We start from the raw sequence: 15,556 nt of genomic DNA on the forward strand, positions 1-15,556 counted from the left end.
GGCTTAATGACACAAAGCTTTCTTGGCTGATTAAATTTTAGGAGTTTCTATGATTGAAACAGTGAGATTTCTAATATTTTCTCTATCTTAAGTACCAACTCTGACGTATAGGTAGTCCTAAATAGCATACTATTTTCAGTATACTGACCATGACTAGAACAGGTATAAATGTATAAGTAGTAAAGGTTAAGGTCTGGGACATTTCGTTTTGTTTTTTTTCTGTCAAATAAACAACTTAGTTGATTATGGTTTCATGTATAGGGATTTCGTGACTGTAACAACTATCCGGAAACAAAATAGTCTTTTCAAATGAAAATGAGCAATTATTTAATTAGGAATTTCTAGAATAGATAATTATTTAATTTAATGAAATAAAAATTAGTGACTAGACATATGCATATGTGTTTCTTAAGGGAGTATAGTTCTATGAGTAGCAAGTACAGACAGACTATGAATGAAATCGATTCTTTTTGTTATGTTGTCAACCAATGAGAGAACAACACCTAAGCCATACTACATAATGAAAATAAATATCTTAATGCGTAGGATGAACCATTTGTATTGTTTAATCACATCTTGACTAAAAGAAAGCACATAAATATTTGGACAATTTGGTTAACGCCTGACTTATTGAAATTTATTACAAGTATGGGAATTAAAATAGCGTGTTTATGAGGAATTTTATCAAAATCAAGGGACCATGTTCGAAAATTCCGCACATACGATATATTCAATGATCCTAAAACTATTAATTGATCGATTATTCTTTTAATCATGTTAAACAGAGTTGCAAACCTTGGTTCGAACTCCCAAATTCCCCGAGGTAATACTTTAACTAACGAGCGTAACTCCGAAAAAAAGAGAAAGTCAATATTTCGCACATCTCGTTCAGCATCGAAATCGCGTCAAAACATATCATCATCTGCTATATGGAATAATCATAATAGTAGTAACATTAGATATAATAATAGAGACAATGAAAATTCTTCATATCCAAAGGACTTATCCTGGGAACAAATAGTAACGAATGATGGCTTTAAAAAGCATTTTCTTAAAATATTTTGTGAAAAAGTACGTGAAGGAGATCACTTTAAAACTATTAGAATTAATGGTTCAACTACGGCAGGATCAGTTGTTAAAGAGTTAGTTGACACTTATTATTTAAAATATGGAACACGTGATGATTTTTGTTTATATGAAATTATTGGACATATTCAACCAGTTTCATCTCCTAATTTATCAGCTACACCAATTTGGTCTTTCACTGAACGTAATACTCGTCAAATAGATTTAAATGAAAATATTATTTCATTATTACAAAACACCATTCCAGGTTACGGATTATGCCGGAGATTAGAACTTAGACCCGTAAACAATGGCTATAATACAACTGGATCCATGTTTATGAAAGAAAGTAGAAGTGTAGATTGTTCACAGGCTAGTTTACGAGGTTCTGTTTCAGCTTCTCAAACTACATTAAATTCATCAAGATCTTGTACACCTGTAAATGGAATTACACTCTTCAAAGATTCTCGACGAGGTCGTGCATTTCGTGGAGTACAAATTCCAAATGGACCTTATTTCCTTTTATTACGTGGTAATCAACCAGATCGGGATGTTCTTTTGCATGATGTTACCAAGTTAATCATTGATAATGCAATGCAGTCATATATGACTATTGGTTATGGGAAACACGTTGATATTCGGCTTTATCCTACACCATCTGAATTGAATTCATCTCAAGGGGATTGTATTATTGCAAAAGTTGTAGGTTACAATGTAATAAATACATCAAATAATTCATCTAAGGAAAGTTTAGTATTTCTTGAACCATGGGATCAGGGTATTGATCCTACTGTTAGTTCTACTGGTACGATTACATCTAACAGTTTTCATCGTATACAAGATAATATTGAAATTTATGTTAATGATGTGTTGGTCAAACCATCTTATTCACTGAAATTCCAAAGACAACAACTTCGTCCTGGTGATCTCATCTTTTTTGGTTCGCGTAAACGTGGTTATGTTTATTTATTCAAAGATCCAAGGTGTATACCTGACCATAAATTAGAACTTTCATTTACAAAAAATGATGCTGGCGGTATTAATAATATGGAAATAAACAGAAATGTGAAAAATATCAAGGCAAGTGTATCCGATGATAATGATATCACTCCGCGTTCATCAGGACACGACAATTTCAGTGTTCATTCATCCTCTGTACTCGAAGATATGAAACAGTTCAAAGCAATTCCAGCATTAAATGAATTGGAATGGATAATTGAGCCATTACTAGTTCCATTGAAACTTTCCGATTCAGCATCTTTATCAACTTCGATATCAACTTCTTTTCTGTCATCATCCATTTCACAGAAATTAATAAGTTTAGATGCATTAGGTGCATGGGATATCAAAACTGATTCAATATTAGAACCATGGAGATCAGCATGTTTATTAAGTTTATTGATTAGAGCTATTGGATTGACTAAATTACGCAATGACAATACTAATATTACTACTTATTCAGTCATTACTCATGAAAGTAACAATAATATTGTGAAGAATGGTATGAATACTAAAAACTCAGGATCTAACATACTGAGAAGTAATTCTATTGAAGATCTTTTTAAACAAATCACATCAATATTATCCAATTATCAAAAACGTGCAGAGTTGGTGAGTATTATGAGTAATTTAAAAAAATTAATAATAGAAAATTGTTTGTAGGCTATAAAAGTTTATTATAGTTGTTAACTTAGTGTATAATAATTCATTTTTAAACGTTTTATGAGTATTACAAGAATAAATTGATGGTTTTTTAAGCTATTCAATAAAAAAGAGTTCGTAATGATACAACGTTGAAGTTAGAGAATAACACCATCGGATACCGGCTCAGTGTTCTAGTGGTTAAGCGCTCTGGCGCGAGACTGATAAGTCTTGGGTTAGAATCTCGCGAGGCGGGGTTTTGGATGCTCACTGCTGAGGATTCCCACACTTGAATGGAACGGCTCTCCAGTGCTTCTAGGTTTCCCATGGTTGTCTAGCTTCAATCGACTCATGATTTCAACTATGAAAAATACTGAAATCTCCACAAAACCCCTTCTGATAATAATAAAAATTTAAATTTTAAAAGTAAACTATTTTGTGTAAATTTTTTCGTTGAAATTTTTGTTTGTTTGTTATTCTAATTTTGTTGTTGTTGTTGATAGAGTTAATTCTTTCCACTATTCTTTTAAAGAAATACAATTATCAACAGTATACAAAGAACTTAGTGAATCTATTTTACTATCAGTAATTTCAAAGTCTAAGTAAATATCCAGTTTGGATGTAAGTTCCATTAGAAAACGATACCTAATGCAAGGAAAATTAGATTGAATAGTTGAATAGTGGATGCTTTTGTTAGTGATGATTTTTTCGAGATGAATAGTTTGATTACAATGCGTCTACTGCTAGTAGAAATGTATGATTTAATTTCGTAACAAATCATAAGTCAATTTCGATAAAGATTATATATCTATAAAACTAAAAACTACCAGAAATAACTCATATTGGGAAAATTAGTTAATTAACATGTTGTAATCCGTAGTTTCAAGAAGAAATTTCAGAGGTTAATCTACAGAGAAAGTATGTAATGGTAAGACTTTAGAATGTTACTTAGTAAGGTACTAATTCGGAAAGCTTACTGCGTTTGTATTTATATATTCATTTGCTCTTCAACGACCATAGTTACAACTTCATGAATTATTTGATGAGATTGAACCCCTCATAAATATAGATTATCCATACAGTTTCTTGCTACTTTGTGTATAGTCTGCTTTGGTAAAAACTTGAATTTCTGCAAGTGTTTATCATTTGAATATCAGTCTTTTTGTTAGTAGGTAAAATCTGAAAGGAAGCAGATCAAAAATGTTTATGTGCTCGGTTTGAAAGAGAGTAGTAGGTGTATTCAAGTAAACAGTAATTTTCCAAACAATCTTTATTTATTATGGAAACAACATTACATTTGTTCATTAGCCTTCTAAAAAAAGCAGTAAAGAAGAGAAAAATAAATAAAATTATGGCCTGAAGAAGGAAGGTTTGTGTTTCGGAAATCTGGTCTCGCTAAATGCTGAGGAATATAACTAATTGTGGGTCATAAATTATTTCGAGGATTAGGAATGGTTGTGAAATTTGAGGGTTCTTCAGAAACAAGTCAAATAATTTCCTTGGTTTGTTAATTCAGAAACAGATTAAATTTATATATATTGGGATGAAATAGAGAGAAATCTTACATGTGGAAGGAGTTAACTCATCTGGTTTACCGATTTTTTATATTAATTTCTGTTTCAGTCACTGTGTGTCGTGCATGACTATCACTTAGTTGATATTTACTCAACTAAACGTATTTCAGCACACTTACTGTTCAGTCAACTAATGTCCTAGTTTAGAAAATCTGATTATTTGACTGATCTTAAATTGTAATTTCTGAAGTAAAGCTAATTGAAAGACTGTTTCTGTAGGATTAAAAATTAGATATTACATGGGGTTGACAAAATGAATTGGAAGTTTCTTTTCATTCAATCTTATCTATAGCATCGTCAAAAAATCCCCAGCAGTACTCGATAAACGAATACTTACTGCTTACTTTTAAAACTAACTTTAGTAGATTTCGGAAACATTTAACGGAAACAGCATTTTGTGTACGATATACATATATATAAAAAGAAGCAATCAGATTTTGTATACATTATCTTCATACCATTGTGATTGAATTCGATAAATCTAAAGAATGAACCAATGGAAGATAAATCGATTGGGATAAACTTGTGATGTTTGAAAACTTCCGAATCACTGAAGATTCATTGTCAGAATTGTTTAAGATCAAGGGATCAGCTTCTCACCAAAACTACTTTTTTTCAAATTTTGGTTGATAGTTGTTGTTCAACAAAGCTTTTCCTGTCTAACATCGTCATACAGTATTTTATGATGGTTACCCGATATTAGTGGAATTTCTGATTTTGGTAGAGTAAACCAGATGAATCCGTGAAATGTGTCCATGGGTGAGTTACTATTATTGGGTAGAATTTTCCGTTACCCAAGGTCACCACATGGATGTCTATATCAAGGTCACTGTGTCTCCCAATTAATACAGATGAGAAGTAAATATTATTCATTTATGATTAGACTATGCGGCTTGTTAAATCTTCTTATATTCTTCTATTATCCTATTGAGTTGATTAGATTTTGAATCATCCATGGTCCCTGAATGGATAATAGATCATGTCAGTTTGTTAATCACAATATTACTTCAACTTATACTAAAGTTAGATACTTGTTATTTTTGTTTGAAATTCCTCAGTAATTTGAATTTAATTTTTAATAAGAACAGGTTATATAAATCGATTATTATTTACCTTCATTGTATACTATAGATAATCAGTAATACTCTCAATCTTAATATTGACGTATATTTTCATTTAATCCCGTATGTACTAACAAACAAACAAACAAAATAAATTCTGAATGTTTCTTCTAATTAATAGTAATACACATAACATATGTACTAATTTCATTACTTTCTTCAATTAAACTGAAATATCTCGCTTTAGTGAACTTTACATTTACTTAAAATACACAAAAAAGTTACAATGTGTAATATTCATTAGCGCATGTACACAAGTCTATATTATGATACATAATGATTCAAACAAAATTCGGATTCTGACAAAGTGTTTTGATGTAACAACCGAAATGATGTATGTATATATATATGCTTTGTTTTTTTAGAAACGACTTATCAAACCTATTTTGATACCCGAACAAGTTTAATTCATGAAACGTCAATACCATTAAGCTTGTCATTGCTTAACCGATAAAATACATCTATTTTGTTTTGAGCAAATGCTGATAACAAAAGACTCATTTAAATAGTCGGATGATAAAATACTTACTTCAACTAAGAGTTAGCATTTTGGAGGTATCATCTTTAAAGCTTTACATTGATAACTATATATGACACTATTTTTCATAATCAATTTATTTGCTTTGTTTGAGTTTTTCAAAGCATTTCTCAACATGATTAATAATAGTATCATTTTACCATAAATAATAATGTTTTTCTTATAAACAATCATTTAAAACATTTACTCAATCAATGATTGTATAGTTAAGTGTATGAAATCTCAAGGAAGAGAGATCTATTAGCTAAATGGTGAGATTGATCAGTTGCAGTCCTAACAATATCAATGGGAAGATCCAAACAAACAATACTAAGTAAATGGTGATCAGTTATTATTAGTATTGTACTATTAATTGATCGATAGAAACCTTCTTTATTATTTTTAATGTTAAGAATTCATTAAGATGATAATACATTAAATATTTTTGTATATTTATGCCTTATTCAATAGTTCAATATATTTAAAGAATAGAAAAAAAATTTATAATTTTGCTAGTAATTTCAATAGTTAAAATGTTTATTTATTTTTGTAAAATTCTTGTTTTTTTTTCCTTTCAAATTATTGTAATTTAAATAATGCTAAACTGAACTTTTCATTTTTCTTAAAAGTACTATAAAATTAAAACTGTTATAATTGTGCAAACATATAAAGTGCTTATTTAATACTTATGTCCAATATATATATCTATGTATGTGTTTTCGTTAATTGAAGTTGTATATAGGTATGGTAAACTATTAGATAACAATTGTAGAGTGATTTAAAGCCTTATGAAATGTTTAGGCTTCATAATAATGTTCAATAAATTTAAACAATAAACTATTAGTAACAACAACCTATATCAAATCATTCAATGGGTTTTCTTATACTATTATCAAAGATAGTACTGGCTCAAGTTCATGCTAGTGTAGTAGAATGCAGGATTGTGAAATGATAGTTGAATTAAGTTCTTGTTTGTATCTCAGACGTTATATGGTTGTATTGTAGATGTAGTTATATTACTTAATTACTAACGACTATTACCCATCGTTGGAGCACAGGTCACCTAATAGGAGTCCTCAACCAATTCTGTCCTGGGCTCACTTTTCCAGTTGTTCGCAGTTGTGATTCATTATTTTGATGTCTTTCCAATTCCCAAATGCAATTTTTCCTTTGATTCAACTTTCTGCCTTTTGCCTTCAGGATTCCAATTTAAGGCTTGATTTGTTCTCTGCCGAAGTAGATTGTTGCTGATGGTATCCGGTCAACGAACTTTGAGTATCTTGCGTGGACAATTGTTTATAAATACTTGTACTGTTTTGATGATGGTTGTAGTAGTCCTCGAAGTTTCAGCTCCATACAGTAGAACTGTCTTGACGTTCTTATCGAAGATTGTGACTTTCATATTTGTTGACAGTTGTTTTAAGTTCTATATTATCTTCAACTGTCAGAATGATACCCTTACTTTGCCAATCCATGCATTCGCATCTGTATCGGATCCTTCTTGTTCATCGATGATGCTACTTAGATACATGAAACGTTCGTCTCTTCCAAAGTTTCTTCATCAAGTGTGACTGGGTTGGTGTTCTCCGTGTTGTACTTGAGGATGTTGCTTTTTTCCTTGTGTATGTTGAGACCTACTGCTGCAGAGGTTACTGCTACACTAACTGCCTTCAACTCAATTATTGCTTGTATCGAATGGAAGAGTTTGTTCATCTGCAAAATTCAAATCGTCTGGCTTCATCCAAGCTCTCCATTTTATTCCGTGCTTCCCTGGGATGTGGAGGTCTTTATAATTTAATCGATAACCAGAAGAAAAACAAGTGGGGAAGCAAGTAACCTTGTTTGACTCCGATCCTCACTTAGAACACATACTTCAGCTGTCCTCCATGCACGATTCTGCAGTATAGTCCGTCTTATGAATTCCGGATGATATTAACGATTTTCTCAACTACTCACTCTACAGAGTCGTAGAAATTTGCATAATGTTCTCCTATCCACACTATCAAATGCTTTCACATAATCAAGGAAGCTGATGTATAGTGACGAGGTCCATTCAATTGTTTGTTCAACAATGATTCGTAGTTTCACAATGTGGTCTGTGGAGGACCGATCTTTGAGAAAGCCGGTCTGTTGATCCAGAGGCTGGATGTCTACTGAATCCTTCATCCAGTTCAACAACAGTCTGTTGATAACCTTACCTGTTACTGATAGTGGAATGATACCTCTGTAGTTTTCACATTTGCTTAGATCTCCTTTCTTTGGTATCCTGATGATATATTCTTCTTTTCAGTCTGTCAGTGGCACTGCTGTAGAACTTGGAACCTGTTGTTGAGAGTTCTCTTGAATTTGTTGAGTTTGTCAGTATGTTGGAGGAAGGCTGTATTGAACCTTTGTAATGCTGTTTCTCCAGATGTCCAATGCTCCTTTGGCTTCAGCTTCATTTTGAAAACCACAAATTGGTGGGGGTCTGATGTTATGTCAGCTCTTCTATTTGTTCTCTTGTCCTTCATGGATCTTTTGAATTTTTTATTGATGCAAATATGATCGATTTTTCTCTCTGTAGTGTGGTCTGGTGAAGCTCGTGTAGCTATATGTATGGGTTTGTGGGTTGATGTAGTTCCACCTATAAACACTTTGTTGAAGGCGCATAAATTTACAAATCTCTCACCATTTTCGTTCCGTTTTCCCAGTGCATATTATCTTATGATATCTTCATACCCTATGATGTTCATTCCAACCTTTTTGTTTAGGTCTCCTAAACAGAAACAAAAAGGTCTCTTAGATAATCCAAGAAGGGATGTAGAGATAAATGGAAAGAAGTGTGTAAAGTAGAACTACACAACTAAGTTTTCCTTCATGTCAATAAACATAAAAACAGAGGATAGTTGCGAAGAAAAGCTCACACAAAGAAGAAATTCGAGGTCTTCTCTTTGTTATGGAATCGTTGGTGAACATTATTAAACCAGAAGAATAGACAATGTTGAATTACGTGTTACCAACTAAATGTTTTTAATAAACAAATTAGAATAACGAATCATGAATATAATAGACGGTGGTTTTGCACATATTATTAGTGTTATTAACATAAATTCGTACATTTTCTTGGTTACTGAGTGATTGTACTATGTGTATTTAATCAGTGAAATTAGCATTGAGAAAACACTTATCACTCGTAGTTACAATGGATTTCAATATAATATTTGATATACATTGACAAATTGCTGCGTTTATGCTAACATTCATTGTTGACTGATAATGTTGACATTTATAATACACATTGTTACTTTATCCATAGTCATGGCAAATAAACACGAGTATTTTCTTCTTTCAGTTTATGTAAAATTTATTTCATTTATGTATATTAGAATTTCTATGGGGAGGAAATGCACTGAATTTTTGTACTTGGGTTTATTCATACGTGATTAAAATATTTATGATAATAGTAAGATCATAAATAGAGCTTTTTTAAGGTCAGATAAAGAGATATGACATAAACTATATGGACACTGATGAGTCACTACAAAGAAAAAAATGGAATTTATTATATAGTTAAAATCATGAGTCAATTGAAGCTAGACCACCATGGAAAACCTGGAAGCACTGGACAGCCGTTTCGTTCTATTGTGGGACACCTCAGCAGTGCGCATCCACGATCCCGCCTCGCAGGATTCGAACCCAGGACCTGCCAGTCTCGCGCCAGAGCACTTAACCGATAGACCACTGAGCCAGCCGTTATCCAACAGTGTTAATGTCTAACCTCAACCAATCCACGAAATTGCGCGACCAACTCCCATTGTACTGGGGTAGATACCTGTCTCTACCTGACATGGATTAGCTCCACTGGCCACGACCTCTCACTAGAACTCCAGGAATTACCTCATGGAGCCAGTCACTAGTGAGCATATGAGACTGGCAGGTCCTGGGTTCGAATCCTGCGAGGCGGGATCGTGGATGCGCACTGCTGAGGTGTCCCACAATAGAACGAAACGGCTGTCCAGTGCTTCCAGGTTTTCCATAGTGGTCTAGCTTCAATTGACTCATGATCTTAACTATATAAAAAATTACTAAAATCTCCACAAAACCCCCTTGTGAAAATGAAATTTAAATGAAGGCAACAATGGCATAGAATGAAACAAAAGTATCTTGTCATATTTTAGGACAAATATTTTGCAAAATCTTATAATTAGTCATTTTATTTAATAACTACTATTTTAAGTAAATCAAGTTTATTATTACGTCATCTGATATGTTATATCAAACTTAAATTTCACTATTGGCTGTACTGTTAAGGAGTACAAATAAGGCTGATCGCTTAATTTAAAACTAATCTATTATGTTAACTATTAAGTCAACAATTCTTTGTTGTCACTTTTTTAAAAACTGACAGTTGTAATATTTAAAAACTTTGAGGTAATATGTCCACAGGTAATTATACTTTAATTGACATTGAAATGGTTTTGATTATTTATAACTAAGATGGATACATTTATAGACATACAACTCCTTAAACTGAACAGCCGTATTTTGAAACACTTATTGTTTTAGCTCAAGACATAAAGCTAGAAAAGTGCTGATAAATGTAATATAATAAATGTAATATAATGTAATTTTAATAGTTGAGGTCATGAGTCGATTGAAGCTAGACCACTATGAAATACCTGGAAGCACTGTACGGCTGTTTCGTTCTATTGTAGGACTCCTCAGTAGTGCGCATATATATATATATATATATATATATATATATAAGTAAAGATGGATAGTGGCTAGCAGTGGAATCCAGGACGCGCGTTTCGTCCTATTTGGGACTCGTCAGCTGGACGTACCTGCATCTCAGAGTTGGTGTTCACTCTGGGACTCGAACCCAATACCTTTCGCTTCAAACTGAGAGACTGACCAGTTGCAGTCCTAAAACATCAATGGGAAGATTCAAACAAACAGTACTAAGTGAATATATATAATATAGTTATAAAATGTTTATAATCTACCTACAACATTATTTGTTAACTACAAAAATGTAATTCTAAAATTTGACCCAACATGATCAGAACAGTAAAATATGATCGTCAATTAAATAAGTGAAATGGTGAAGAAGTGGTTTAAAACGAACTAATCATTATCGTAGATGTGACCCACCGTTTAAAAAGTTCAACTTCCAGTCACTGAGCCTCAATTTTCAACCGCCCTTTCTAACTACCTTGGTTTAGACAGCAGCGCGTTTTATCACTAGCTCTCATATTTAACGTGCGCATTAAAGCCGTATATGTAAATCTGTACCTGATAAGTGAAAATCGTCATTCTGTTGTTGTCCTAGGTGTAGTATAATGGAATAGTAGCCTGGAAATTAGATCACTCACCTTTTAACTAGTAAGATAAAATAGTTCATTGTCTCCTTTCATCTACTTTGGCTTGGACAACTGGTTATGCTCATCAGACCTTTCTCAAATACACACCACCATTGCGACTTGAAGCTGAACACATGAAAGGGTGTTTCATAAATGAGTTGTGCAAGCAGTGTGGATACAAATATAGAAAAATGTCGTGTGACACAATCTCAAAATGAATGCTAATTAACATTGTGAGTCATCTCATTCTGATGCAGTATAATGACATAGATTTCACTATGGATTTTTACTTTTCCAATCATATCTCTTTTATTTTGGTTTGCATCTTCTTTACAAACTTTCTCACTTTATTTCTTTATGAAAGGTGTTAACTAACAATCACTATGATTATTACTAAGTTCCAAGCTGATTCATAAACTATCAATATTTTTTTTAGTTTTAAATTATCATAATATATGGTATACAACTGTTTTGTACTTTTCAATGAATACTCTCATTTGGCTTAAATAATAAGTTCACTAGTTTATAAGTCTATTTGTTCAATACAATCATATTTTGAGGTAAAGCGAAAAATTCATCAGTATTAATAACATTACAAATGATTACATTTAACTTTACAGTACCACGCCAAAATGTGCTTCGCTAGGTTTATAATTATTGATTATCAATTCCGATTAGTAAATCTGTGTGAAAGTTTTGGATTCTAAGTAGAAATGACTTCCTTAAAATGAAAAATTGAAAACTAAATGAAGAAAAGCAGTATTACATCCTGTTTAGCCAAAATGGTTTATTAAAACAAAGTTAATCTCAATCCCGATAAGCTCATAAGACATTTGATAATGATAGCAATATAAATGCTGTTTAGGTTTTCATTGGATTTATATGTGAGAAAACCAAGATAAGGAGAAACGAAACATCTTGGATTATCACTAATCAACAACAGTTACTGGTATATATATATATGAATGGTTTGTCATGGATTTAATTTATGGCTTACAACAAACAGAATCATCAGTTTTGTTTCTAAACTCGTTTACGATACATTGGATTATCTGTCTTTTCTGAACCGCAGAACGAGACAAAAATATCTCTGCTGATCATATTTGTCTATAATTACATACGTTTTCAACTGTGTTTCAAGAAATAATTCCTAGACGATAAGCAGTGGGTGTTTTACATTATTTTTAATTTCGTAAGCTTTGAAGATGTATGCACATAGAATATTTTATCAAACATGACAGAAATGAAGAATAACTAAAGACTTTCTTTAAGGTTTCAAAACACAGAGCATTATCAAACTATTTTTATATGTCTCACATCTTTGGATTTTTACGGATTCTTTCAAAATAAACAGTATTTTATAGTGAGGCCTCTTTGAGCTCCCAACTGAGTAACAACAGTATGCTTTAAGTTTCTAATGTGAATTTATTTACTGCAAGGTTGAACAAGTTGTTGATTATTTTACTAAAATGAGAAACTTTTGTAACTGGCCTGGAGTCCAGCTGTTCAACAGCTAAACAGTTTGGGACACAAAAACAGTATTTTATGTTGTATTAGAGTGAAAGAACATTTATCTATGAGAGGTAGATGTTTTGAGGGTAGTATTTATCAATATGATAACCGTCTTTTGCTTTGGAAGACTATAATAAACTATTACAAATAGATTAGTTCTACGTGGCTGATAGTTTATTCTTAATTTACATATTATGAGTCATCTTCAACTATTTCTGCACATTATAATTTCATATATTCAGGGAAACAATTAGAAACTAACATAAATTTTATACAACTGATGTTATAGATAGATGTCTATCCTGGTTATTTTCAAAGAGGATTAACAATGTAACCTAAAAATTTTAAAGTGTTTCAACTATATATTCATTTTCATAATTGCAAGATAGATACGTGCTGATAGGACAAGTATTCATGTTTGCAATACAGTTACACATCAATATATATATTATTATGTACGGCAACAACATTATTAGTGGTCATTAATACGGAATGATAATAATGTTATTATTGTTATTGTCAGTAACAACAGTCTGTGTTCTACTTCTTTTCGGTTTGATATTCAACTAATTTTGGTGGAGTTCTTTTCTCTGAGCTGGATGGTTTGGTTGTAGAAGTAGAAATCTACTTGAAGCTTGTGCTGATGATGTCGTTCAGAAGAATGATGAAAGCTCCACGACCAAACTATCCAACTTAGAGAACAAAACTCCATCAAAATCAGCCATCATCTCGATATTTAACTAACTCTTTAACATTTGAATTATTTATATTTACAACTTAATTTAAATAAAACTTCTCACCATTTTTTTTTTGAAAAATACCAGCTTTTTGAAATATTTGATGAAAACACTAAAGAAAATTTATCAAGATGAAATACAGAATATACTATTTTCACTTCTAGTTCACTTGGCAGTATTCATAATAGTAAATAGTGACATTAAAATGAATACAATAATGGTTATTCATTCACTGATTGAAAACCTTCATTATTTAAATATTCACACATTTTTCTTTACTTTTACTATGAGCACATTTAGATTTATTTTATGATAAGTTGCACACAAAAGACTGTATTTATATATATATATATGTAGTCGCCCTAGAAATTCTCCATCTATTTTATTATGTTTATGACTGATACTCAAATGAAATAAAAACAACTCATTTTCCTGTCCATTCTATTTCAATCTATTTGTCTTTAATAAATACATACATACATTCATAGGTACACAATTAGTTTACTGTCAATGTGTATTTGTTTTTTTTTGTTACTAGCATAAAATATTTGTTAGATTAAATTCAACGTGTGAATTCTTACGTATTTCAGTCTAACTATTCATAACAATTTTAACTGTTAAATAATTTTGTAAAATGTTATTTTTTTTTAAATAAAGGAGTTAGGATAAGCAGAGATGGATAGTGGCTAGCAGTGGAATCCAGGACGCGCGTTTCGTCCTATTTGGGACTCGTCAGCTGGATGTACCTGCATCTCAGAGTTGATGTTCACTCTGGGACTCGAACCCAGTACCCTCGCTTCAAACGCCATCGCGTTATCCACTCGGCCACTGAGTCCTGATAGCCGATGGGAAGATCCAAACAAACAATACTAAGTGAATTCAAGGAGTTAGGATGTTTTATTTTCACAACAAGTTGATAATGACTGTGTAAAATGAAAGTATATTGAAAATATATCTAAATAAACTACTTGGTTACTACTTTTAAACTCCTCATCAATATATCTTTTAAAATTGCTTATGGGAATTTCAATGAATGCCTGTGTCTTTTCTTGAGAAAAAGAGAAGTTTATTGTAGTAATCAATGATTGTTGTCATCGTGACAATAGAACTAGATGCTAACAAGAATAATCAACGTTAACTAGTTACTGATGGGCGGCATTCTATCGACGTCTTGATAGTGTAATATCTTGTAGGTGAATATGACAGTATTTATCATATGGTGCATTAAGAAACTGTTATGACTGTTTATTGGTTGTAGACAGAAGGATGAAACTACACTCTCTTTTCACAGAAAATGTTATTAAATACCAAACCTAAGAATTTTCGACTTTCCCGTGTACTGTTTTTTCTACTGAACAATCCATACAAACTTGGGATACTTATCAACGCAAAAGAGAAGAGAAAAACAAATAATAACATTAATAGATGAATTCATGAATCGATCTAGGCTGGACCACCATTGAAAACCTGAAAGTAGTGAACGGCCGTTTCGTCCTAATATGGAACTCCTCAACAGTGTACATCCACGGCCCTATACACGGGACTCGAACCCAAGACCCTCAGTTTAATGTGCGAACGCTTAACTTCTAGACCATTGAGCTGGCCGTCATCCAACAAAGTTAATGTCTGACTTCAATAGATTCATGATCTTGACCAAAATACCCACCTAAATGTCTTTCTGTTTGGTTAAGGTTACCTAATTGAACATTAAAGTCACCTGCTATGAGTACTAGATCCGAGTGTTTAGTTTTTTGAAGAGGGTCAGAAAGCTTTCTGTAAAATACATCTTTCACTTCAGTATTTTTTGAACAGTAATGAAGCATCTACGTTTGTGAATATTCTGAGTCCTGAAATAATCTTGTCTGATCATGGATTGGTAGGTTCACTAACTGATTCAGCTTTACTCAAATTCATTTGTCCATTGATTAGCTGAATGGTAGCCAAATGAAAGATAACACGTTCTCAACGTGACTTCGAAGTCCTGTGTTGCTCCTCAGGAGAGTCGTGAGTGTACATTTTTAAAGAGTCTCACACTAGGATGAATCAG

General features: G+C 32.1%; 1 protein-coding gene across 1 annotated transcript in view; it reads left to right on the forward strand.

Moving 5' to 3' along the window:
• Window positions 1-774: 774 nt before the first annotated feature.
• The window catches only part of Smp_154490 (putative multiple pdz domain protein), a gene marked incomplete at its 5' end in the record, with an annotated part of 58,859 nt that continues 44,077 nt past the window's right edge, over window positions 775-15,556 (forward strand). The window contains one exon of the mRNA XM_018789759.1: window positions 775-2,676. Within this exon, the coding sequence (XP_018655170.1) occupies window positions 775-2,676 (1,902 nt within the window). The remainder of the gene's footprint in view (window positions 2,677-15,556) is intronic.

The sequence above is a fragment of the Schistosoma mansoni genome, chromosome W (assembly GCF_000237925.1).
Source record: "Schistosoma mansoni strain Puerto Rico chromosome W, complete genome".
In the NCBI taxonomy this organism is placed as follows: domain Eukaryota; kingdom Metazoa; phylum Platyhelminthes; class Trematoda; order Strigeidida; family Schistosomatidae; genus Schistosoma; species Schistosoma mansoni.